This window comes from Bufo bufo, chromosome 1, assembly GCF_905171765.1.
Source record: "Bufo bufo chromosome 1, aBufBuf1.1, whole genome shotgun sequence".
NCBI lineage: Eukaryota > Metazoa > Chordata > Amphibia > Anura > Bufonidae > Bufo > Bufo bufo.
In genome coordinates this window covers 427,755,512-427,783,163 of record NC_053389.1, presented here as the reverse complement: position 1 = coordinate 427,783,163, position 27,652 = coordinate 427,755,512, and the positions used below count along the sequence as shown (strand labels likewise).

General features: G+C 46.5%; 1 protein-coding gene across 1 annotated transcript in view; it reads right to left on the bottom strand.

The window, feature by feature from the left end:
- Positions 1–970: 970 nt before the first annotated feature.
- Positions 971–27,652, bottom strand: part of LOC120981085 (double-headed protease inhibitor, submandibular gland-like) — a 45,703-nt gene continuing 19,021 nt past the window's right edge. The window contains exons 4-7 of the mRNA XM_040410604.1: positions 27,175–27,223; positions 25,969–26,078; positions 2,580–2,625; positions 971–1,084 (exon numbers count right to left, since the gene is read on the bottom strand). Of these exons, the coding sequence (XP_040266538.1) occupies positions 971–1,084; positions 2,580–2,625; positions 25,969–26,078; positions 27,175–27,223 (319 nt within the window). The remainder of the gene's footprint in view (positions 1,085–2,579; positions 2,626–25,968; positions 26,079–27,174; positions 27,224–27,652) is intronic.

Here is a 27,652-nt window from a genome sequence, read left to right as displayed (position 1 = left end):
CATGTGATAGAATGAATGAGGTGATTGAGCAGAGCCTCTATGACCAGCTAGAAGGGGCCGGCCTGAGATAGAAGTGTGGAGGGGTATTACAAGAGGCGGTTTTAGATCTATTAGGAGCGAGTACTAGAAAGATGGTTTTAGTTGTTTCATGTTTTTTGAAACTGTGAAATCTGTTGACTTTTATTAAAATTTTTGAATTGTGTTTTTATATTGTAACAAAGGAGGTGTGACCCTGAGTGGTGACACAGGGAAAGGGTGTGCCTTTTAATGGTATTTAAGATTGTTTTCTGATGCTAAGATGTTCGCTCCTGACGAAGCGTGACAGCGAAACCTGGGTCGGGTGATACCGAAGTGTGCATACCATTGTTTTATGCGTTTTATCAGAGAGACTGTTGTAAGTACAATAAATCTTTGCACGTGACGGTGGCAGTCTGGGCTTGGAGAGAGGAGGGATCCTCGGGTATACCCCTTGCAGATCTTTCCCCGTGCCTTTTGTAACCCGTACCAAGAAGGGAGGAGGTGTATCAAGCAGCGGGGTTTTCCACTTTCTTGCTTCACTGACCTGAAATGACTGCACTGTAATGAGTTATGGTGTAGTCCGTTGCTATCTGATCTGAGATCTAATGTACTGTTCTCACATTATCCAATAGCAACTGACTGCACCATAAATCACTATATCGCATTTGGTCCGGGAGATGTGGCTGACACATGGGCCGTGAATCAGTTCTTATCTAGGTGAAATAAATCTTCATAAATCTCTTGCTCTCTGCTGTCATACCCCGGTTTACAAAGTAAAGCTGACAAGAGTCCTTCTCTAGTGGCCACTGTGAGAACTGAAGTATTTTATGATTTTTAATATGGATAAATCAAAAAAAAAAACACTTAAAGAAATACTAGTATGTTTAATAGCAACCTGATTTGCATATGTTTTATTACATAACTTTTTCTTTGTTTTTGATCTATGTAGTACTCACTGTCGCTTGGCACCGCAAAAGATGCACATGCTGCTATAGGAAACAGCATCAGATCCGCACACTGGAGAGTAAATGAAGGTGCAGAGCTCTTTGTAACCCTCGCATTCATCCTGAAGTGAAGAGAAATTTAGAAGGAACAGTTAGAGGAATTAGGTACATCAACAGAAAGCTAAGGCTACTTTCAAACATGTGGTACAGCAATGTTTTGGCAGATGAACAGCCTTCCAGAGTTCACCACATCTAGCATAGCCGGATAGGGCCGTGCATTGCCAGAATCCATTGACTGTAATGGGATATATCAGGGATTCTTACATTCTGAGGGTTTCCGACATGAGCGCTGTTTTTTGTCCAGCCAAAACACAGCGCCCATGCCAGAAACCGTCAGGATCTTCAGTGGATCCAATTACAGTCAATGGACTCTGGCGGTGAATGACAGCATCCAGATAGACCAGATCCGGGGGCTCCAACAAGCTGTTCCTTTGCCACAACAGCCTGCCAGATAGTTTTACCACTAGTGTGAAACTAGCCTTTTTCCATTTATCTACAATAATCAATTTTTTTCAACTTAACCCCACAACACTAAATCTGTATTTAGGCTGAATTCACATATTTTTGTGGCATTTTCATTTGCATCTTTAAACTCCACTTAAAAGAAAAATCTTACATTAAAAACCGCATTGGAAAAAAGTCATGTGGTTTTTACAGATGAAATACGTTTATTTCATATATTTCACCTGCAACAAAAGCAACCAAGAACCGTGACAAAACTACAGGTGTGTTTTCCTAAAGAAAATATAGATTGGCATTCAATGGCATCAAATTACAGAAAGTTTTTTTTCAACATTACTCTAGGTAATAACACCCTTGCAGGCTGTTTTTATTTTCTCCTTCACAAGTTCTATAATTTAGGTCAATCTCACATGATCAGTGTTTGATCAGCATTTTGCTTCAGTATTTGTAACCCAAGATCCTACCTTTCTCTGTTTATTCTCCACTCCTGGCTTTGGAATACAAATACAGATGCAAAGTACTGTACCATTGTGTGAAAATGAAAAAGGGGTTATCCCATCTTAGACAATGGGGGCATATCGCTAGGATATGCCCCCATTGTCTGATAGGTGCGGGTCCCACCGCTGGGACCCGCACCTACAAGGAGAACGGAGCGGAGAAAGTGGAGGAGGGCGCACTGCGCATGCGCAGCCGCCCTCCGTTTATTTCTATGGAGCCGCTGAAAATAGCCGAGCGCTGGCTCAGCTATTTCCGTCGGCCCCATAGAAATGAATGGGAGCGTTGGCCGCGCATGCGCGGTGCGCTCCCATTCACTTCAATGGGAGAGGCGGGGAGCTGTGCCTGGTGGTGGACGGACCCAGTGAAACCCGGGGTCCTCCAGCCACAACTCTCCCCGGCTCCGTTCTCGTTGTAGGTACCTGTACCTATCAGACAATGGGGGCATATCCTAGCGATATGCCCCCATTGTCTAAGATGGGATATCCCCTTTAAGCTTGTAAAATTGATCACATCTCCCAACATGCACATAGCATCAGCTAATGATAACTGAAATGAAGAAACATCTGATAAAAAAATAAATACTGAACAAAAATTTACCTTTGGTTTGCATTCTCCATCGGATACAATTAGTAGGTCAGCATTCCTGTGAATAAAAACAAGAAAAACACATCAATATTTCGTTTTACTTCAGTTTTCTAAGAACTGCCCCAATTTATCTGGATGCTGCATGCCCTAGTTATTTGGAACTGTATTCACTCTTTATCCAGGACAGGGGCTTAGCTCAAGACTCATGGGCATTCAAATAGATAAAAACCTGCACATACACTATGTTCTTTCATTTACACACAGAGGTGACCTAATTGACTGTTTACTATGTTGATTGAAAGGCCCATGGACCTGATGCATAGGGTTCAGCTTGGGCTTCTCCCCACTCCCTGCACAACTTCTATTGACAGTGAGCAGAGCAGTTAGAGACCTGGATGCGGTTAACTCTAAGGCTGGTTTCACACGTTGCGGGAACATGCACGATTTTTCCGCGCGAGTGCAAAACATTGTAATGCGTTTTGCACTCGCGTGAGAAGAATCGAGCATGTTTGGTACCCAAACCCGATCTTCTTCACAGAAGTTCGAGCTTGGGATCGGTGTTCTGTAGATTGTATTATTTTCCCTTATAACATGGTTATAAGGGAAAATAATAGCATTCTGAATACAGAATGCATAGTAAAATAGCGCTGGAGGGGTTAAAAAAAATAAATTAATTATTTAACTCACCTTAATCCACTTGCTCGCGCAGCCGGCATCTCTTCTGTCTTCATCTTAGCTGTGTGCAGGAAAAGGACCTGTGGTGACGTCACTCCGGTCATCACATGATCCATCACATGATCTTTTACCATGGTGATGGATCATGTGATGACCGGAGTGACGTCACCACAGGTCCCTTTCCTGCACAAAGCTAAGATGAAGACAGAAGAGATGCCGGGCTGCCGAGATGCCCTCCAGCGCTATTTTACTATGCATTCTGTATTCAGAATGCTATTATTTTCCCTTATAACGATGGTATAAGGGAAAATAATAATGATCCGGTCCCCATCCCGATCGTCTCCTAGCAACCGTGCGTGAAAATCGCACCGCATCCGCACTTGCTTGCGGATGCTTGCGATTTTCACGCAGCCCCATTCACTTCTATGGGACCTGAGTTGCGTGAAAAACGCTGAATATAGAGCTTGCTGCGATTTTCACGCAACGCACAAGTGATGACTGAAAATCACCGCTCATGTGCACAGCCCCATAGAAATGAATGGGTCAGGATTCAGTGCGGGTGCAATGCGTTCAACTCACGCATCGCATCCGCGCGGAATACTCGCCCGTGTGAAAGGGGCCTAAGGCTACTTTCACACTTGCATTTGGTGCGGATCCGTCATGGATCTGCACAGACGGATCCGTTCAGATAATACAACCGCATGCATCCGTTCAGAACAGATCCGTTTGTATTATCTGTAACATAGCCAAAACGGATCCTTCTTGAACACCATTGAAAGTCAATGGCGGACGGATCTGTTTTATATTGTGCCAGATTGTGTCAGAGAAAACGGATCCGTCCCCATTGACTTACATTGTGTGCCAGGACGGATCCATTTGGCTCAGTTTCGTCAGACGGACACCAAAACGCTGTCCACCAAAGCGGAATGAAGGCGGAACGGAGCTAAACTGATGCATTCTGAGCAGATCCTTATCCATTCAGAATGCATTAGGGCAGAACTGATCCGTTTTGGACCGCTTGTGAGAGCCCTGAACGGATCTCAGAAACAGAAAGCAAAATGCCAGTGTGAAAGTAGCTGAAGCTGAGTTATACAAAAACTTAGCAGTTAAATATTAACTTACAACACCCTAATTATTAGCTGTAAAACAGCCATATATCCTGTATATCAAACATCATCCAGGTAAATACTATTAAAAAGCAACCATGAGTAGTACAGTAAGGTGGGGTTTTTTTCTACCTTCCTTGGTGGTGTAGGAGTGAAAAGCATTAATGCTTGTTTTGCGGTAGCCCAGAGCAATTTCTGAACAGTTCATAAAAATAGGCAACTTTTTTCCTGTGTCCGTGAAAAAAATAGGTGTGTTTGTGATTTTTTTGAGGCTAGTGGTACTTAATTACAATCAATTTACAGCTCACAGTAAATGCTGGTAGTGAGTTCTTATCAGTATAATGAGCTATAGTATTATGAGAATAATGAGTATATAGTATTACTTGTAATCTTTAGCATTATGGTTTTCCAATTTGTCAGTAAAAAATGTTGTCTGTCTGTGATTTTGGGATAAGTTGTCCAAAAAAAAGAAAAATTCTGGTTGGCAACCCTGATCTGTATGCCTTGTGGTGCATCTCTGAAGGTCCAGGGATTAATGTAAGCATATCTGTTACTCTAGGACAGTGTTCCTCAACTCTGTCGGTCATGATTTGAGAATATCCCACAGAATGAATACATGTCGTAGGTTCTGATGCATCAACACTAATTATACCACCTGCTCAATACTTAGGAAATCCTGAAAACATGGCAGGATGGTGGGGCCTTAGGACTGAGGAACACTGCTCAAGGGGTTAATGCCAATATACCTGGTAATGTACGGCAGTGAAGGGTTCAATATCAGTATAAGGCCTCATGCACACGACCGTATTTTTTTGCGGTCCGCAAAACGGGGTTCCGTTTTTCCGTGATCCGTAACCGTTTTTTCATCCGTGGGTCTTCCTTGATTTTTGGAGGATCCACGGACATGAAAAAAAAGTCGTTTTGGTGTCCGCCTGGCCGTGCGGAGCCAAATGGATCCGTCCTGAATTACAATGCAAGTCAATGGGGACGGATCCGTTTGACGTTGACACAATATGGTGCAATTTCAAACGGATCCGTCCCCCATTGACTTTCAATGTAAAGTCAGGAGTTAATATACCATCGGATCAGAGTTTTCTCCAATCCGATGGTATATTTTAACTTGAAGCGTCCCCATCACCATGGAAACGCCTCTATGTTAGAATATACCGTCGGATTTGAGTTACATCGTGAAACTCAAATCCGACAGTATATTCTAACACAGAGGCGTTCCCATGGTGATGGGGACGCTTCAGGTTAGAATATACTAAAAGAACTGTGTACATGACTGCCCCCTGCTGCCTGGTAAAAGATCATGTGACGTACCATGTGATGACCGGAGTGACGTCATCCCAGGTCCTTAAACTATAGTTAATGCTCTCCACAGGTCCTAGACAGTAAAAGAGTCAGACGGAGATGCCGGCTACGCGAGCAAGTGGATAAAGGTGAGTTAAATGACTTTTTATTTTTTTTTAACCCCTCCAGCCCTGTTTTACTATGCATTCTGTATTCAGAATGCTATTATTTTCCCTTATAACCATGTTATAAGGGAAAATAATAAGGTTCGGGTCTCCATCCCGATCGTCTCCTAGCAACCGTGCGCGAAAATCGCACCGCATCCGCACTTGCTTGCGGATGCTTGCGATTTTCACGCAACCCCATTCATTTCTATGGGGCCTGCGTTACGTGAAAAACGCACAAAGAGGAGCATGCTGCGATTTTCACGCAGCGCAAAAGTGATGCGTGAAAATCACCGCTCGTGTGCACAGCCCCATAGAAATGAATGGGTCAGTATTCAGTGCGGGTGCAATGCGTTCACCTCCCGCATCGCATCCGCGCGGAATACTCGCTCGTGTGAAAGGGGCCTAATGGTTCTACAAATTGCTAAGTAACCATGGCAACCGGGACTGCAGTAGCGTACTGGTTGCCATGGTTACCGATCGGAGCCCCAGCGATTAAACTGGGACTCCGATCGGTACACTCCGCTGCCACCAATGATAGGGGGGAGATTTTAATTAGGAGGGGGAGGGAGGGGAGAAGGCCCACTGGCCACCAACGAGTTAACTACTGGGGAGGGAGGGGGGGGCCCACTGGCCACCAACGAGTTAACTACAGGGGAGGGAGGGGGGCCGGCCGCACTGGCCACCAATGAGTTAACTACAGGGGAGGGGGGGCCCACTGGCCACCAATGAGTTAACTACAGTGGAGGGGGGGCCGGCCGCACTGGCCACCAATGAGTTAACTACAGGGGAGGGAGGGGGGGGCCGGCCACACTGGCCACCAATGTGTTAACTACAGGGGGGGGGGCTGCCCCCTGCCAGGCAGCAGGGGGCAGTCATGTACACAGTTCTGTTAGTATATTCTAACCTGAAACGTCCCCATCACCATGGGAACGCCTCTGTGTTAGAATATACTGTCGGTTCTGAGTTTTCACGAAGTGAAAACTCAGCTATGAAAAAGCTTTTATGCAGACGGATCTTCGGATCCGTCTGTATAAAAACTAACCTACGGATCACGGACACGGATGCCAATCTTGTGTGCATCCGTGTTCTTTCACGGACCCATTGACTTGAATGGGTCCGTGAACCGTTGTCCGTCAAAAATATAGGACAGGTCATATTTTTTTGACGGACAGGATACACGGATCACGGTCTCGGCTGCAAAACGGTGCATTTTCCAATTTTTCCACGGACCCATTGAAAGTCAATGGGTCCGCGAAAAAAAAAAAAAAAGGAGAACGGCACAACGGCCACGGATGCACACAACGGTCGTGTGCATGAGGCCTAACTGGTGGTCTAGGACAGGGAAGATGTTAATGTCAGTATAACTAGAAGACTTGGGCAGTGATTTAGTCATTTGGGCAGTGGTTTAATGTTAGTAGCCCTGGTGGGTTAGGGCAGGTGTTAATGTTTGTACGATATAACTGGTGGTCTAGGGCAGTGTAGGGGGTTAATGTCAATAGAGCTGCTGGTCTAGAACAGTGAACGGGCTAATGTACAGATCACTGGTGCTCTGAGGCAGTGAAGGGGTTAAGGTAAGGATGCTGATTGGGGAAGTGGAAGTGTTAATGCTTCATACCTGGGGTCTAGTGCAGGGATGGGCAAACTGCGGCTCTCCAGCTGTTGTAAAACTACAAATCCCATCATGCCCTGCTGTAGGCAGACTGGGAGTTGTAGTTTTACAACAGCTGGAGAGCCGCAGTTTGCCCATCCCTGGTCTAGTGGTTACTTGCCTCTCCATGCTTCATTGCGGTCCTGGTTGTAAATATCTCCAAGTGTGCTCACCCCATGGTTGAGCTTCTAGTGCTATTTGGGTCTTTCCTATGTGCCTAAGAAATTGATACGTTTGGTGGCAGCAATTCACTAACGTGCTTCTATTTGACTAAAGTTGAATCCTGATCACTAGTGTACTTTGCTTGCCCAGAACCTGGTACACAAGGATGTAGGATCAACTCCGACATTGAAGTTAAGGTGCCTTTAAAACTGCATCAAATGAATGTATGCAGTTGTACTGCAGTTTACTACTGTTTTCTATGCAGCTGTTGTATTACAGGTGAAAGTCATTTGGTAGATTTATTAATACTGGTATTTCGAATGTAAGTCTTAACCTCAGGGCCGCCATCAGGGGGGTACAGCCGATAACCCGGGGGGAAGGGGCCCGGTCGGTCCTGAGCCTTTTTTTTTTTGGTGGAGTAAGTGACTTGATAGGCCGCGTCGCTACAGGGGGGCAATTCACATACTGATTCACATACCGCTGCGCTTTCTTTCCCTTTAAAACTAAACGTAAGGCTCTGACTCTGAGCCACTGCGCCGATCCGAATCATCAGTGAGCAGTGACTGTGACAGTCAGTCACTACTCGCTGCGCAGAGCGCACGTGACGTCCGACGCATGCTTCCTTCCGATTCGCCCGCCACCTGCCAGTTTCTTGTTCTGGTTTGCAGGCGCGGCAGCGGGAAGTGGAAGCCTGCCCTTAGCCAGGACTAGGAGGAACCAGACCGAGACAGACTGGAGCGCAGCGCGGTAGCTGCGCTGAGGTAATCAAAGAAAATTTAAGACGACAAGTTGATGAGAATCTCATAACACCCCCAGCCCCTCCAACACTTAACTAACCCTACCCCTTCATGGACTAATAAAATGTTCAAAGAAGAACACACAGCAAAATGGGGCTGGGTGGGCTGGCAAGGGAGGGGTTAATAATAAGTGATGGAGAATGGCCCTGTGTTCACTAGTAGAGATGAGCGAACTTCTGTTTTAAGTTCGGCGTCTAAAGTTCGGCTTCCGGTTAACGGAGGATCCCGATATGGATTCCGAATTCCGTTGTGGTCCGTGGTAGCGGAATCAATAATGGTCATTATTGATTCCGCTACCACGGACCACAACGGAATTCGGAATCCATATCGGGATCCTCCGCTAACCGGAAGCCGAACTTTAGACGCCGAACTTAAAACAGAAGTTCGCTCATCTCTATTCACTAGACAAGCACCTTGTGACAGGTGCAAAGCGATCTCCTAACTGTATTCCCCCCCCCCCCCCCGTCCTGCCAGACAACTTCCTCATGAGATTATATTATATATTCATACATAATCATATAATTTATCTATATGACAGCAAACAGCCTGATTGCAGCTTGCACTGCCTGGTGTGGTGCCACGTGCTGCTGATTGAGTAGAGTGTTGTGCCTGTGCATTTAACATTGTGAAGGGGGGGGGGGGGGGTCTGCTGCTATTAATTGCTTTGTGAAGTTGTGGCAGGAGACTGGGGGGGTAAACAGTTAGGAGATCGCTTTGCACCTGTCTAGTGAACACAGGGCCATCCTCCATCACCTATTGTTATTAACCCCTCCCTTGCCAGTCCACCCAGCCCCATTTTGCTGTGTGTTCTGCTTTGAACATTTTTTAGTCCATAAAGGGGTTAATTAAGTGTTGGAGGGGGTGGGGGGTGTTATTGTACATATTGTGTTTGGGAGCCATTTAACGAGTTTGACCAGTTGGGTTTGAGAGTGGTTGAGTGTCATCCACTGATGCCCATAACAGTGTGTCATCCACAGATCCCTAATAACAATGTCATCCACAGATCCCCCCCATAACAGTGTCATCCACAGATCCCCCCATAACAGTGTCATCCACAGATCCCCCATAACAGTGTCATCCACAGATCCCCCCATAACAGTGTCATCCACAGATCCCCCCAATAACAGTGTCCTCCACAGATCCCCAATAACAGTGTCCTCCACAGATCCCCCATAACAGTGTGCATCACCCACAGATCCCCCATAACAGTGTGCATCACCCACAGATCCCCCATAACAGTGTGCGTCATCCACAGAGCCTGCGCACTGAGGGAGAGAGAGCAAGGAGGGGAAAGAATCTGCAAAAGCAAGCAGAGGACGGCACAGCAGACGACTTAATAGCTTCTTTTGTAAGTAAATTGCTTTATTATAAATGCAGTTTAATCTCTGTTTTTGTCTTTTATTAAATTCTGGCTTTTGCTTAAGGGGACAGTAAAAAATGTTAGTTTTTTTAGTTATGTATGATGCTTTTTGATAATACATAAATATAAATGTAGTGGAGCTATATTGTGGCATCCCTGCATACCGCAATACTCTCGTATTTTGTTATCTTATTTATATATACTTATTTAGTTTTTTTCAGTAGTGTAGGGTCCTGCTTAAAAGAGTCTACCTTGTTGTGGTAGCAGGCTTCATAATCTTTGGTAAAAAAAAATATTCCTTACTGAAATCACTGATTATCACTTTTTACTGTCTTTGTAGTTGTAAAACAAATAATGAAATTGGGAGCCAGGATGGATTCTAAAGGGGCGGAGTATGAGCGGGCCATGGAGGAAGGGGGAGGCCAAGGCCTTGAGCTGTGTAAGGGGCCCCAAAATTTCTGATGGCAGCCCTGCTTAACCTCAAGTGCGGGGTCATGAGATTTATCATAACCCGTGTGCCAGAATTATGTCGCCAGATGCCTCAACATTTTTTGCAAGCCCATTTTGACCAAAATATGTGAATTTTTGCCTTTTTCTCTGCCATGCTTGCCATTTTTGCTAAAAGTGGGAGAGGCATAGGAGGGGCAGAGCCTAAGCGGCCAGACACATTTGAAATAAGATTTATGGACATAAATGTGGACATTTATTTGATATAGGCATTTTAAATAGCAGCTCCAAGGATTCTTAGATTTAACTTAAAGGGAGTTTTATACTGATGACCAATGCTCCAGATAGGTCAGATACTGACCTCCTATCTCCCAGAAAACCCCTTTAAAAGAAGTCTGACACAATGATCTTGGAATATTATTTGCAATCTGCAGTAAGGCCGTAATTACACGTCAGTTTTTGATCAGTGATTTCCATCAGTTTTAGGCCTCCTGCACACGAACGTATTTTTTTGCGGTCCGCAAAAACGGGTCCCGTTTATCAGTGATCCGTGACCGTTTTTTCGTCCGTGGGTCTTCCTTGATTTTTGGAGGATCCACGGACATGAAAAAAAAGTCGTTTTGGTCTCCGCCTGGCCGTGCGGAGCCAAACGGATCCGTCCTGAATTACAATGCAAGTCAATGGGGACGGATCCGTTTGACGTTGACACAATATGGTGCAATTTCAAATGGATCCGTCCCCCATTGACTTTCAATGTAAAGTCAGGAGTTAATATACCATCGGATCGGAGTTTTCTCCAATCCGATGGTATATTTTAACTTGAAGCGTCCCTATCACCATGGGAACGCCTCTATGTTAGAATATACCGTCGTATTTGAGTTACATCGTGAAACTCAAATCCGACAGTATATTCTAACACAGAGGCGTTCCCATGGTGATGGGGACGCTTCAGGTTAGAATATACTAAAAGAACTGTGTACATGACTGCCCCCTGCTGCCTGGCAGGTGCTGCCAGGCAGCAGGGGGCAGCCCCCCCCCCTGTAGTTAACACATTGGTGGCCAGTGTGGCCGGCCCCCCCTCCCTTCCCTGTAGTTAACTCATTGGTGGCCAGTGCGGCCAGCCCCCCCCTCCCCTGTAGTTAACTCATTGGTGGCCAGTGGGCCCCCCCCTCCCTCCCCTGTAGTTAACTCGTTGGTCGCCAGTGGGCCCCCCCCTCCCTCCCCTGTAGTTAACTCGTTGGTGGCCAGTGGGCCTTCTCCCCTCCCTCCCCCTCCTAATTAAAATCTCCCCCCTATCATTGGTGGCAGCGGAGTGTACCGATCGGAGTCCCAGTTTAATCGCTGTGGCTCCGATCGGTAACCATGGCAACCAGGACGCTACTTCAGTCCCGGTTGCCATGGTTACTTAGCAATTTGTAGAACCATTATACTTACCTGCGAGCTGCGATCTCTGCGTCCGGCCGGGAGCTCCTCCTACTGGTAAGTGACAGGTCCGGCCGGGAGCTCCTCCTACTGGTAAGTGACAGGTCATGTCACTTACCAGTAGGAGGAGCTCCCGGCCGGACCTGTCACTTACCAGTAGGAGGAGCTCCCGGCCGGACGCAGAGATCGCAGCTCGCAGGTAAGTATCATGGTTCTACAAATTGCTAAGTAACCATGGCAACCGGGACTGCAGTAGCGTCCTGCTTGCCATGGTTACCGATCGGAGCCCCAGCGATTAAACTGGGACTCCGATCGGTACACTCCGCTGCCACCAATGATAGGGGGGAGATTTTAATTAGGAGGGGGAGGGAGGGGAGAAGGCCCACTGGCCACCAACGAGTTAACTACATGGGAAGGGAGGGGGGGGCCCACTGCCCACCAACGAGTTAACTACAGGGGAGGGGCCGCACTGGCCACCAATGAGTTAACTACAGGGGAGGGGGGGGCCCACTGGCCACCAATGAGTTAACTACAGGGGAGGGGCCGCACTGGCCACCAATGAGTTAACTACAGGGGAGGGGGGGGGGCGGCCGCACTGGCCACCAATGTGTTAACTACAGGGGGGGGGGCTGCCCCCTGCTGCCTGGCAGCACCTGCCAGGCAGCAGGGGGCAGTCATGTACACAGTTCTGTTAGTATATTCTAACCTGAAGCGTCCCCATCACCATGGGAACGCCTCTGTGTTAGAATATACTGTCGGATTTGAGTTTCACGATGTAACTCAAATCCGACAGTATATTCTAACATAGAGGCGTTCCCATGGTGATGGGGACGCTTCAAGTTAAAATATACCATCGGATTGGAGAAAACTCCGATCCGATGGTATATTAACTCCTGACTTTACATTGAAAGTCAATGGGGGACGGATCCGTTTGAAATTGCACCATATTGTGTCAACGTCAAACGGATCCGTCCCCATTGACTTGCATTGTAATTCAGGACGGATCCGTTTGGCTCCGCACGGCCAGGCGGAGACCAAAACGACTTTTTTTTCATGTCCGTGGATCCTCCAAAAATCAAGGAAGACCCACGGACGAAAAAACGGTCACGGATCACGGAAAAACGGAACCCCGTTTTGCGGACCGCAAAAAAATACGGTCGTGTGCATGAGGCCTAAAGAGAATTATTACTACTCAGGGACTACAGGGAACATGATTACTAGTATGAGCACTAGTGATGGCCTTGCGGTTTACCCGGCGGTCGGTTCGCGGCGAACTTTGCGCCGAACATGCGAACATATGGCGATGTCCGTGCGCCATATATTTTTGCATTGTGCCGAACTTTGACCCATGACACAGCCATCAGGTGGGACAGGACAGCCAATTGAGACGTTTCAGCACATAGACACACCCCCAAACCTATAACAGAACCCGATCTGGCAGCCATTTTACATTATGTGATTTGGCAGTATAGGGAGAGGTTGCATTTTGGAGCAGGGAAAGGTTGTTAGGAACTTAGGGACACCAAATGCTTGGTAATAGGGCCACAAAAGTCCTTTAAAGGACTGGTAACGTTGTGCTATCGATAGGTGTGATGTCAAGCATGTAACCCGTGGCACCCATGTGGATTTGGTGTTACCGCCATGGATTGCATGCAGGCGTGCCTCTTCTTCTCCTCCTCCTACTCCATCCTTTGTCGTCTTCTCGAGTCACTCCTCCTTTTACACTGCTACCGCCTCTTCCGCTGCGCCCCCCAAGCTCCACAGAATTTACTCGATGTGCCAGGTGAGACGTTGCCATGCTGTGCTGCGGCTGTTGTGCCTGGAAGCCAAGAGCCACACTCGTCCTGCACTTCTTTCAGCTCTGCGGTCACAGGCCGATCAGTGGCTAATCCCGCTAAATTTGACAGTTGGTAAAGTGGTGTGTGACAACGGTGCCAATCTGCTGAGCTCGCTGAAACAGGGCAAAATGACACACGTGCCGTGCATGGCACACGTCCTGAACTTAGTCGTGCAGCGATTCGTTGCCAAATACCCCAGGGTCCAGGACGTCTTGCGGCAGGCCAGGAAAATCTCTGGCCATTTTAGAAGATCTTACACGGCCATGGCTCGCCTTGCTGACGTTCAGCGACGACACCACTTGCCCGTCAGACGTCCGATTTGTGACTGCCCGACGCGCTGGAACTCCACCTTGTATATGCTTGATAGGTGCTCCAGCAGAAACGTGCAATTAACGCCTTCCTGTACGAACTCTGCGGTAGGACAGGTTCTGGAGAGTTAGTTTTTTTTTCACCGCGCCAGTGGCTGCTCATGCGCGACGCATGCAGACTTCTGCGACCATTTGATGAGATCACCAAACTGGTCAGTCGCAGCCAGAATGCCATCAATGACATCGTACCTTACGCCTTTTTTCTGGAGCGTGCATTGCGTTGTGTCATTGATCAATCCGTTGAGGCGCAGGAGCTGGAAGATGAGGAAGTCGCAATGATGAATAAATTCTCAGGGGGGGCTACTCCATCTGAGACAAGTCAGCAGGCGTCTGAAGAGGAGTCAGAGAAGGATGGTGGCTGGGGGGAGGAGGAGGATGAGCAAGAAGAGCAGGCTTTAAACTTTTTTGGGATCCCTGGTGTTGTCCGTGGCTGGGGGGAGGAGACCGAGGACGACATTCTCATGGGCGATGAGCAGGAGCCAGGGCGCTCCACGGCTTCCAATTTAGTGCAAATGGAGGCCTTCATGCTCCAGTGTTTGAAGAGGGACCCCTGTATAAAAAGCATAACGGTCAAGGACATGTACTTGGTGGCAACGTACTTAGACCCCCGGTAAAAACACAAAATGGCGGACATGTACCAGTATCACAGAGGGCTGTCAGAATGCAGCATTTCCAGGCCTTGCTGCGAGAGATGCTGCATTCTGCTATCAAGGGCGCTGGCAGAGGAATTTCCACCCACAGCGAAACAGGTGCGGGTATCAATCCTACTGCGCCTGCAAAAAGAGGGTGGTTTGAAGATGTGTTGGTCACTTCTGATATGAGATCATTCTTGCAACCAACCCATCAACAGCCGCCCTCCGGATGCAGCCTCAGGGAACGCCTAGACCGACAGGTGTCCGAATACATCGGGTTAACGGCCGATGTGGACGCTCTGAGAAGAGAGGAACCCCTGGACTACTGGGTGTGCAGGCTTGACCTGTGGACAGAGCTGGCACAATTTGCCATTGAACTCTTGGTTTTCCCCTCGTCAAGTGTCCTGTCCGAAAGGACATTCAGCGCAGCAGGGGGGATCGTGACCGATAAGCGCACTCGCCTAGCTCACGACAGTGTGGACTACCTCACATTTTTTTCAATGAATGAGGCATGGATCTCGGAGGAATTCAAAACCTGTGATGACCATGTGTAATTGAATTTCTTCATGCCAGCCCACACATCTGCCACCACCCAGAACAAAGAATGGTCCTTGCCTTATGTATATACAGCAGCATAAAAGGCCTTTTATGTCAGGTGAATGCCTAATTTTTGGTGCCTGTACTGGCCGACAGTTACATTTTTATCCTGTGACCGCCTAATGTACCTCCAGCCACAGAATCCAAAGTTCTTTGCTGTCAGGTGAATGCCTATTGCCTAATTTTTGGGGCCTGTACTGGCCGACAGTTAAATTTTTTATCTCTAGCCACATAATCACACCCCTGTCTCACTCTTCTGCATCTCATTATGGTGGCGTATGAACCGCATTCACCATAAAGACCTTTTCATGTCACAGGGTCATGTGACTGTGCCCCCCACCCTATACTGTGCCCATCATCCCGTACTGTGCCCCCTTATACCCTGCATTGTACCCTCTTACCACACCCTGTGCAGTGCCGCTAGTCATTCCCTGTACTGTGCCCTCTTATACCCTTTTATCCGGTCACGGTATGGCGGTGTTATCCGGTCACTGTACAGAGATGTTATCCGGCCAATGTATGGCGGTGGCATCCAATAACTGGATGGCCATAACATGGCCTGTATTTCCCAGTAGAAAATGATCCTTGGGAAACACAGTCCTCATCCCTGACCACCAGGATCAGGTAGCGTTCTGTCAGTACATGGCGGCCTCCCCTCTCCGCCACGCTGCTCCGCTGTGTACTGGTGCTTATTCTGACACTAGGGCTGGGTTCACATCCTATTTTTGCCATCCATTTAATGCATACCAAAAATGTATGCGTTAACAGATGCCTCAGACTGATGCCGTATAGTGGCGTCCGTTCACCATACAGTTCCATGATGGAAAAATAATTTACGTTAACGTATGCATTTTTTTAATGGACTCTCCAGGATACAAAACGTGGGGGTGCTGCACATTTGTATACATTAAACCAATAGGAAATAAAAAAAATTCTAGGCTCCAGCAGGGCACATTTTTGAGAGTTTCCCTTAAAGACGCATAAAAATGGCCCCTGATAAACCGCCTCCGGACTGCCTAACGCAGGATCGCGTTCCGGAGGCGGCAGCGCTGCGCAGTCATGCATATACGCGTCATCTCGCGAGACTTCGCTCAAAGCCGGCCCGCGCATGCGCATCGCGGGCCGGCAAAAGTTAGAGGACAAGTTCGTCACCAGCCTGCCAGCCACGATCATTGGCTGGCAGGTTGGCGATTTTCAAAAAAACAAATCACAAGCCAGATAACACATCATATTAGTACATATGATGTGTTAAATGGCTTGTCTGCTCCTCTGCTGGTCCTTTTCTTCGGTTGGTTCCAGCAGAGGAGCAGAGATCACTGTGAGTACCCACCAACACTACACCTTAGCCCCAGATCACCCCCATCACCCGAATTAACCCCTTGATCACCCCTTGATCGCCCCTGTCAATCACCTAGTGAAAGGAAAAAAGTGATCAGTGTAAACTGTCAATTTTTTTTTCACTGGTATTGACTGTTAGGTTTTAGGATAGTTTAGGCCCCTTGGTTAGGTAGTTTAGCGTCAGTTAGCGCCCAGCCCACCGCACCGCAGTCACTGATTTGCTGATTAGCGTATCGCTAATCAGCATTTGTACTTTTATAGTATCTGTAAGTGATCAAAACTGATCACAGTCAGATCTATAATTGTATTAGTGTCACCTTAGCTCGCCCTCCACCCAAAACGCAGTGTTTGCCCGATCAGGCCTGATCGGTCGCCCACACGTGCGTTCACCCACGCCTGCCCCACCGCAGTAACAAAAAATATATTTTTTTTTGATCACTGCACAATCACTTTCCAAGCGCTGCGGCGATAAAAAAATCAGTTTTGATATTTTTTATCAACCGCAGCGGCCTCCGGTACTTCGCTAGCCTCCCCTTTGTAAGACAGGCTTGCTTTTTTTCTTGGGTAGTCTCAGGGAATACCCCTAAATTTAGTAGTCCAAATCTCAAACAGGGGGTATTCTTCTGAAGAGGCCTACAGGATTCTGACCCAGTCGGATGAGGAATGGGAACCCTCATCTGACGAATCTAGCGGGTCAGAATATGAACCTGTAGAAAGCAGTGGCACTCTGACCCAAAGTTCGGACGAGGAGGTTGAGGTCCCTGATAGCACCAGGCGTACCCGGCCCCGTGTCGCTAGACCACAGGTTGCGCAGGATCCGCTTCAAGAGCAGCAGAGTGGGGCTGACGCTGTCGGATCACGTAGTGAGGCATACACCAGCAGCGCAGCCCTCCCTGGACCTAGTACCAGCACTGCCGTACAACATGGTGAAGTGGCGAGCACCAGAAGGGCAGTTGAAGCTGGTACGTTGGCACGTGCAGTAGTTACCCCGTCGCAGCCACCGCACAGACAGGCCCGTAGAGTCCCTTAGGTGCTGGCAAATCCTGATTGGCAGTCACCAACTTCAGCCGCACCATTAGTTCCCCCTTTCACCGCCCAGTCTGGAGTTCGGGTTGAGACAGCTCAGATCGGTTCGGCCCTGGGATTTTTTGAGCTGTTCTTGACTGCGGAGCTCTTGGACTTAGTCGTGGCAGAGACAAACCGGTATGCCACACAATTTATATCCGCCAACCCGGGAAGCTATTATGCCCAGCCTTTCCGGTGGAAACCAGTCCAAGTTTCCGAAATTAAAATTTTTCTGGGCCTTCTCCTCAACATGGGTCTAACCAAAAAGCATGAATTGCGGTCATATTGGTCCACGAACCCGATTCATCACATACCCATGTTCTCTGCTGCTATGTCCAGGGCACGATTTGAGGCCATCCTGCGTTTCCTGCATTTTAGCGACAACACCACCTCCCGTCCCAGAGGCCATCCAGCTTTTGACCGGCTCCACAAAATTCGGCCCCTCATAGACCACTTCAATCAGAAATTTGCAGATTTGTATACCCCAGAGCAAAACATCTGCGTAGACGAGTCCCTAATACATTTTACCGGGCGCCTTGGCTTCAAACAATACATCCCAAGTAAGCGCGGTATGGGGTCAAATTGTATAAGCTCTGTGAAAGGGCCACAGGCTATACCCACAAATTTCGGATCTATGAGGGAAAAGATCAGACCCTGGAGCCAGTCGGTTGCCCTGACTACCTGGGGAGCAGTGGGAAGACAGTCTGGGACTTGGTGTCACCCTTATTTGGCAAGGGGTACCATCTTTATGTGGACAATTTCTACAATTTCTAGAGTATGGCCCTCTTCAGGCATTTGTTCCTAGAACAGATTGGCTGCTGTGGTACCGCGCGAACTAGTCACGTGGGCCTCCCCCAACGGCTCGTTACCACCCGTCTTGCAAGGGGGGAGAGGGCTGCCTTGTGTAACGAAGAACTGCTCGCGGTGAAATGGAGAGACAAGCGTGACGTTTACATGCTCTCCTCCATTCACGCAGACACGACAATCCAAATTGAGCGAGCAACCCGTGTCATTGAAAAGCCCCTCTGTGTCCACGACTATAATTTGTTCATGGGAGGGGTGGACTTCAATGACCAGATGTTGTCTCCGTATTTAGTTTCCCGACGCACCAGACGCTGGTATAAGAAGGTGTCTGTATATTTAATTCAATTGGCTCTGTACAATAGTTTTGTTCTCTACAGTAAGGCTGGGAGAACACGATCCTTCCTCAAATTTCAGGAAGAGATCATCGAGAACCTCCTGTATCCAGAAGGTTCCGTGGCCCCATCCACCAGTGTAGTTAGCCGTCTACACGAGCGACATTTCCCCAGTGTCGTTCCTGGTACCTCAACCCAACCGTCACCCCGAAAAAGATGTTGTGTCTGTAGCAGGAGTGGAATAAGGCGTGACACCCGCTATTTCTGTCCTGACTGTCCTGACCACCCTGCCCTATGCTTTGGAGAGTGTTTCCGGAAGTACCACACACAGGTACAATTAGCATAGGGATTGCATCTCACAGGACAGGCACACAGGGCTATTAGGGCCCTTTTACTCACAGCTGCTGCAAACCTCTCCTTTCACCTGGGATAAAGTGCATAATGTACTTCGCCACATCTTTGGGCGATTTGCGCTTTGCACATTGTCCCATGGGGAAGGAGAGGTTTGTCCTATAAAAGGTAAAAAAAAAAGGTAAGCAAAAAAGTTACCTTCAGTTCAAAAAGTTAAAAAAAAGTTTATGTTCTGTTCAAAAGTTATTAAAAAGTTAATAAAATGTATTGTGTTGCGGCCTGGTTTTTTCTTTTTTACCTTCCAGGTGGACCAACCGATCGACTAGCTGCAGCACTGATGTGCATTCTGATAGAAGCATTGCGCTGCTGTCAGATTACACAAAAGTCAGTGTATGCGGCGCTGCAAGACGAGATTTCTCCTCTGCAGTAAAAGATACGTTTGCCGAGGCATATGAGCTGAGGAGGTGGCGGTGTTCATATGCTTTGGCAAACACTTTGTATATATAAAAAAATAAAAAATCCCGGCAATGATTTATTCATCCACATCGATTGATGTGAATGGATAAATCTGGTTTGCCAGGGCATACGAGCTAAGTGGGTATGGATGTTGGACGGAGCTCCTATGTCCTGGCAGACGCCTTTCCCCTCCTTTTTCTTTTTTTGGCAGAGATTTTTTCATCCACATTGATCGATGCGAATGAAGAAATCTGTGCCGTTCATTTTTTTCTTTCAGCCCAGAGGCTGAACGAAAAAAAAAAAGCTCATTACCCGTATGCTCAATATAAGGAGAATAGCAGAAACTCCTAATGCTGGCCATACATGTAATGATTGCGGAGACCCTCAAATGCCAGGGCAGTACAAACACTCCACAAATAACACCATTTTGGAAAGAAGACACCCCAAGGTATTCGCTGAGGGGCATATTGAGTCCATGAAAGATTGAAATTTTTGTCTCAAGTTAGCGGAAAGGGAGACTTTGTGAGAAAAAATATCAAAAAAATCAATTTCCGCTAACTTGTGCCAAAAATTTTTTTTTCTATGAACTCGCCATGCCCCTCATTGAATACCTTGGGGTGTCTTTTTTCCAAAATGGGGTCACATGTGGGGTATTTATACTGCCCTGGCTTTTTAGGGGCCCTAAAGCGTGAGAAGAAGTCTGGGATCCAAATGTCTAAAAATGCCCTCCTAAAAGGAATTTGGGCATCTTTGCGCATCTAGGCTGCAAAAAAGTGTCACACATCTGGTATCGCCGTACTCAGGAGAAGTTGGGGAATGTGTTTTGGGGTGTCATTTTACATATACCCATGCTGGGTGAGAGAAATATCTTGGTCAAATGCCAACTTTGTATAAAAAAAATGGGAAAAGTTGTCTTTTGCCAAGATATTTCTCTCACCCAGCATGGGTATATGTAAAATGACACCCCAAAACACATTGCCCAACTTCTCCTGAGTACAGAGATACCAGATGTGTGACACTTTTTTGCACCCTAGGTGGGCAAAGAGGCCCACATTCCAAAGAGCACCTTTCGGATTTCACCGGTCATTTTTTACAGATTTTGATTTCAAACTACTTACCACACATTTTGGCCCCTAGAATGCCAGTGCAGTATAACTACCCCACAAGTGACCCCATTTTGGAAAGAAGACACCCCAAGATATTCGCTGATGGGCATAGTGAGTTCATGGAAGTTTTTATTTTTTGTCACAAGTTAGTGGAATATGAGACTTTGTAAGAAAAAAAAAAAAAAATCATCATTTTCCGCTAACTTGTGACAAAAAATAAAAAGTTTTACGAACTCACTATGCCCATGGGGTGTTTGTACTGTCTGGGCATTGTAGAACCTCAGGAAACATGACAGGTGCTCAGAAAGTCAGAGCTGCTTCAAAAAGCGGAAATTCACATTTTTGTACCATAGTTTGTAAACGCTATAACTTTTACCCAAACCATTTTTTTTTCCAAAGACATGTAGAACAATAAATTTAGAGAAAAATTTATATACGGATGTCGTTTTCTTTGCAAAATTTTACAACTGAAAGTGAAAAATGTCATTTTTTTGCAAAACAATCGTTAAATTTCGATTAATAACAAAAAAAGTAAAAATGTCAGCAGCAATGAAATACCACCAAATGAAAGCTCTATTAGTGTGAAGAAAAGGAGGTAAAATTCATTTGGGTGGTAAGTTGCATGACCGAGCAATAAACGGTCAAAGTAGTGTAGGTCAGAAGTGTAAAAAGTGGCCTGGTCATTAAGGGTGTTTAAGCTATAGGGGCTGAGGTGGTTAAAATACATATTTTTTGTGGGAATTTTTTACAATGATCCCCCTCTGGTATGTCACTGTCCATTTTGTGGGACTATTTGTGCACTTATAGTTTTTATTTGGTGGCTGCAAATATGACCTGAAGGTTTTCAGGTTCGCCTGCTATTAAAGTTAATGGGCGAGATGCGAATGCGCGGTTCGCGAACATCCTGGCCGATGTTCGTCCATCATTAATGAGCACTATAGGGGCATAATAGGAATATAATTACTATCGGGGGCACTGTTAACACTGAGTGCACTCTGGCAAATTATTTCTATTGATGGGACTTTAGGGAGCACTGTTACTGTGGGGGCACATTCTTTGCACAGGGGTACTCTGCTGTCTGTGTCTGCCCCTTGTGGGGACTCGCTCTGGTAGACAGGATTAGCGGACGCAGTATAGAGGCAACAACAAGTTCTTTTGATCAAACAGTTCAGTGTTTTATTCACACTTTAGGCAAGTGACAAAACAGTCATATTCAAATAAAAAGTCACCTTGCGGTGTTGGTGGTTATTCACACCATGCGGCAATTCTGCCTCAAAGAGTCCTTGCTGATAGCAGCACCAACCTGTTTTCATGCCAAACAGGTAGCAAGCCTTCATCCAGACACAAGGCTCCCAGATCCCAACACAGAGACCTGGCTTCTGAGCCCAGCTGCCTATTTAAGGACAGCCAGGGGTTGCCAAAACCTGGACCGGCATTTAAAATCCAGTCCAGTATTTTATCTCACCTGGCGGTAAATCAGCCCAGCAGCACATGCTGGGAGGAAAATACCTGTTTTCCCAGACCAAACCTCTCACTGTGTCACATTACAGCTTACAATCTATGAGGAATTGGGGTGACACATAAGGTAGTTGATTGTGATAAGTAGGATTTAAGCCATTATTGAACTGACAGGAGTGGTGCCGGTCGATCTGCTTCGGGTTTGGGACTACTAGAGAATTAAGTTTAGGCCATAGAAGCTGGTTGGGGAAAGGTTTAGTCTGGGAAAAGTCATTTTAGGTAGCTTGATAAGCTTATAAGACACTGCTGCCAGCTGCTAAATAAAAATACAATACCTATTTAATATACCATATACAATTATAAAAACATAAAATCCACTAATTAATATTGCAAATGTATAACACAGTCCCTTTATACCTCACTGGTGGGGAGCTCACGCACTGATAGTGAGTAAAAAATGTCCCGTATACGTTTAAATTTAAATTTCTCCGTATACATATTGTGGATGATCACAGATCTATTCCCCTCTGGGGTACTCCGTATATGGACAGTTATTGATTAAACTTGGATGTCAAATGGCAGTGTTAGCTGCGCTGTAAGTTCTTGAGCATGTATCTTTGCGATGCGGAGGGCGTCTCCGCATCGCAAAGAGACATGCGCAAGAACTTACAGCGCAGCTAACAGTGCCGACACTTACACGAAGGAGACCAGCCGAAATCCATCCAGCGGGACACTGCCAACGGGACCCGACCGGTCAGACGTGACCTGAAATTTCATCTTTCACGTATGGGTCGGTAAGAGCAGTTATCTGCATCTCTGGATTTAAACCGCTATCACTGCCATTTGACATCCAAGTTTAATCAATAACTGTCCATATGCGGAGTACCCCAGAGGGGAAAAGATCTGTGATCATCCACAATATGTATACGGAGAAATTTACATTTAAAGATGTTTGATTATTAATTAGTGGATTTTATGTTTTTATAATTGTATATGGTATATTAAATAGGTATTGTATTTTTATTTAACAGCTGGCCACTGTGTTTTATGTGTTTTTTTATTAAACCTATTGAGTGGAATAGCAGACTTAGCTTTGCTCCGGTGAGCTCTCTATCGTATTGATAGCTTGATAAGCCTGCCTGAAAAGATGTGTTTTTATGCACTTTTGAAGGTGGAGAAGTTGTGAATTGACCTAGTATTCCGGGGCAGAGTATTCCAGAGAGTAGGTGCAGCTCGAGAAAAGTCTTGGAGACAGGAGTGAGAGGTACGAATTATGGAGGTTATTAATCTTAGGTCGCTAACAGAAAGGAGAGCACGATTAGGGTGGTAGATGGAGATGAGGGAGGAGATGTATGGAGGTGCAGCACTGTGGAGAGCTTTGTGGGTGAGGGTGAGAAGTTTGAACTGTATTCTGTGGTGGATGGGCAACCAGTGAAGTGACTGGCACAGACTAGCAGCATCAGTGTAGCGGTTGGATGGATAGATGAGCATGGCTGCAGCATTTAGGACAGACTGAAGGGGGGAGAGTCTAGTGAGAGGGAGACCAATTAGTAATGCGTTGCAGTAGTCAAGACGAGAATGAAGAGTTTTTGCCGTTTCCACCGTAAGAAAAGGACTGATTCTGGCGTTATTCTTGAGGTGCAGACAAGAGCGTGTAAGTGATTGAAAATGGGGAACAAAGGAAAGATCAGAGTCAAATGTGGCCCCAAGACAGCGGGCATGTTGCTATGTTGCACAGGATTTATGATAGTGCTGCAGACCGAAATTAAAATATCAAGTTTAGGTGAGTTAGTAGATGGGGGAAGGACAAGAAGTTCAATTTTAGATACATAGAGGACATGATGTTAGAGACCAGACAATAAATAATAGCGGCGAGATTCTAGTGCCCACTTGATAGCCAGTCACTCTCTCTCCGCTATACTATACCGGGTCTCGGCTGGGGTGAGCTTACGGCTGAGGAAGACAACGGGATGCTCCTCCCCATTGACTTCCTGAGACAGTACAGCACCGAGGCCTACTTCAGAGGCATCGGTCTGTACTATAAATTCCCTTTTGAAGTCGGGCGTCATCAAAACCGGGGACCCGCACAGGTCTGATTTCAAAGCGGAGAAAGCCTCTTCCGCCCGATCATCCCAGCGAACCATAACTTATTTTTGTCTCTTCAAGAGCCCTGTCAAGGGTGCCCCTAGAGTAGCAAAGTGGGGAACAAACCTTATGTAAAAGCCCACCATTCCCAGGAATGACTTTATTTGCCTAGTGGTAACAGGTCGGGGCCAATTCCATATCGCTTCTATTTTGTTCACTTGGGGTTTGATGACTCCGCACCCAATGACATACCCCAGGTACTTAGTCTCTTCTAACCATATCACACATTTTTTGGGGTTAGCGGTTAGGCCAGCTTTCCGAAGGGAGTCCACTATAGCCTGCACTTTGGGCAGGGGACTTTTCCAGTCGGTACTGTGGATGACAATATCGTCCAGGTAAGCCGAAGCGTACTGACGATGTGGATGAAGCACAATGTCCATTAGTCGCTTAAAAGTGGCGGGGGCGCCATGCAGACCAAAGGGTAAGACCTTATATTGATACAGCCCCTCAGCCGTGATGAAGGCAGTTTTCTCTTTGGCAGCCTCCGTTAAGGGCACCTGCCAGTACCCTTTTGTGAGGTCCAAAACAGAAAAATACCAGGCTTGTCCTAACCTCTCGATGAGCTCATCCACCCGGGGCATGGGATAGGCATCGAATTTGGAAACCTCATTCATTTTTCAAAAGTCGCAACGTCCCGTCCGGCTTGGGTAACAATACTATAGGACTGGCCCACTCACTTTTTGACTCCTCAATGACGTCTAGCTGCAACATTAGCTGCACCTCCTCCGATATGACTTGTCGCCGATCCTCCGGTACACGGTATGGTTTTAATCGGACTTTTGCCTGAGGCTCAGTGACAATGTCATGCTGGATTATGGAAGTGCGCCCAGGGAGGTCCGAGAACACATCCGTGTTCTGACTAATGAACTCCCTGGCCTCCTGAGTCTGTTTAGAGGAGAGTCTGTCAGCAATTTTTACTGTGGTAGCCACCTCTCTTGCATCAGATAGAGGGGCCAGTACCTCTTCTCCTAGAAAACCCAGCCATGGGCTGTCTTCTGTACAGGTTTCCCTATCTTTCCACGGTTTGAGTAAATTCACATGGTAAACCTGCTCTGGCTTTCACCGCCCTGGCTGGTGTACCTTGTAGTTTACATCTCCAATTTTATCGAGTACCTCGTAGGGCCCCTGCCACCTAGCCAGGAACTTATTGTCCACGGTCGGCACCAGAACCAAAACCTGATCACCCGGGTTAAAGATCCGGACCAGAGCCTGCCGATTATAGACCCGACTCTGGGCACGCTGAACTGTCTCCATATGCTCCCTAACAAGAGGCAACACTGTCTCTATCCGATCTTGCATCTGGGTAATGTACTCAATGACACTTTTATGTGGGGTGGGTTGTTGTTCCCACGCCTCTTTGGCCACATCCAAGAGACCGCGAGGGTGTCTGCCATATAGCAGTTCGAAGGGCCAGAACCCAGTAGAGGCCTGGGGTACCTCTCCACTGCGAACATGAGCTAGGGCAGAAGAAGGTCCCAGTCCTTTCCATCTTTAGACACTACCTTTTTCAACATATTTTTCAATGTTTGGTTAAACCTTTATACCAGACCGTCCGTTTGCGGATGGTAAACGGACGTCCGTAGTTGTTTTACGTGCAGCGACTTACAGAGTTCCCTCATCACCTTGGACATAAAAGGGGTCCCTTGGTCGGTCAGAACCTCTTTAGGTAGTCCTACTCGGGAAAACATTTCCATTAACTCCTTAGCTATGAGTTTGGCCGAGGTATGTCGCAGTGGCACCGCCTCCGGGTACCGAGTGGCATAGTCTAGAATGACTAAGATGTGTTGATGCCCTCTGGCGGACTTCTCTGGCCTTACACCTCTGAAGCACTCACCTTGTCTTAGCATTGCAAAAGCTACATTTGTTGTCATAGGTAACAGAATCAGATCCACAGACTGGATTAGACTCCATGGTACATACTGTTCCATATTCTTGGCAATCGTCCTCAGAGAAAATAAGAGAAATACAAAACAACGTGAACACAAATCGTCATAAAATTTAAATTCTAACATAAAAACATTAAAAGGGTTGGCTCATTTTGCTTCTCTAAGTCATGAACATATTGCGGCTCCTCTGCTATCCCCCTGCCAGTGTAATGTATCAAACAATGGTACACAACAGAAAGGGATTCGCCTGTTATGGTCACACGTACATTGTGATGGAATAAATCAGTTTAAATGTGTTATCTGGGATCAACCTACTGATGACCTATCAATAAGAATAATGCCTCGTTCACATTTCCGTATCAGTGTCACATCCATGAAAAAAAGCAGTTTCATCCGTGAAGCTGTGCATGAAGGATCCCTGAATGGTCCGTGTTGGCCGACAGCTCTGCTTCCAGCAGTAAACAATGCGGAGCCAGAACACCACAGCTCTGTACGCTGCATAGTGGCCTTCTCGAGTATCCTGTTCCACAGATCACCAATAAGTTGGTCCCTGGAAAACCTCTTTAAAAGTCCAATAGTGACTTTTCTTATAAAACCGTTCACATGACAGAACTTGAATTACGGTGAAAGCCGCATGATGTCTGCCTTCCATAGATTTCAATAGGGATACTAGGTCATCATGAATATGAGCTTGTGCTCTGTATTGAACAGACTCCAGTGCTCAGCTCAATACAGATTTTAGCAAAATGACTTGGTCAGCTCAATGACCCAGTATTTTTTCAGAGTATCTATCACCAGATTATGCTGCCCTCAGATAGGACCCTGTGAAACTGCTGATAGATTATCTTTAAGATGAAATCCAATACTATACCTACTTGATGGGAGGGTTACTTGACAATATGCTGATAATAAAATGTCCTCCTGTTGGTACTCCCTGCTTTCAGCTGTAATATGTGGGAAAATCTGGCAATACATTTTCAATTTCCCTGCAGAGCTTCCACAGGTCAAATCAGCATTATACCATTACTCTCCACTATGTCCAATTGATGAGTCTTCAACAGAGAAGTATGTTCCTAACTCAGAATTGCCTAATGGGGCATATAAAAGGAATTTTCTACATTGCATAAACCCTTACAATGTGTAAAAAAAATTACCTTAACACAGCTGTTTTTGTGCTTGATCTTGATTTTGCTTTTTAACTTCCTGTGAAAAAATTAAAGAATAAGCACAGTGTCAATACAGTAGTGCTTCAAAGTTTATGAATCCTTCAGAACTTTCTACATTTCTGCATAACTTTGACCTAAAATTACATCTGGTTTTCACATCATAATGAGTTCTCCATTGTGGGGGACTTCAACTACCCAGATAAAGATTGGGAAATTAAAACCTGTACATCTCATAAAGGAAACAGGTTCTCGCCAATAACCAAAGACAATTACCTTTTCCAACTGGTTCAGGACCCGACTAGAGGGACGGCAACACTGGACTTAGTATTAACCAATAGATCTGACAGAACAGATGTGCAGGTTGGGAGACACCTGGGAAATAGTGACCATAAAGTAATAACCTTACAATTGTCATTCAAAAGAGTGTTTCTTCAGGGAGGAACAAAAATACCAAACTACAAAAAAG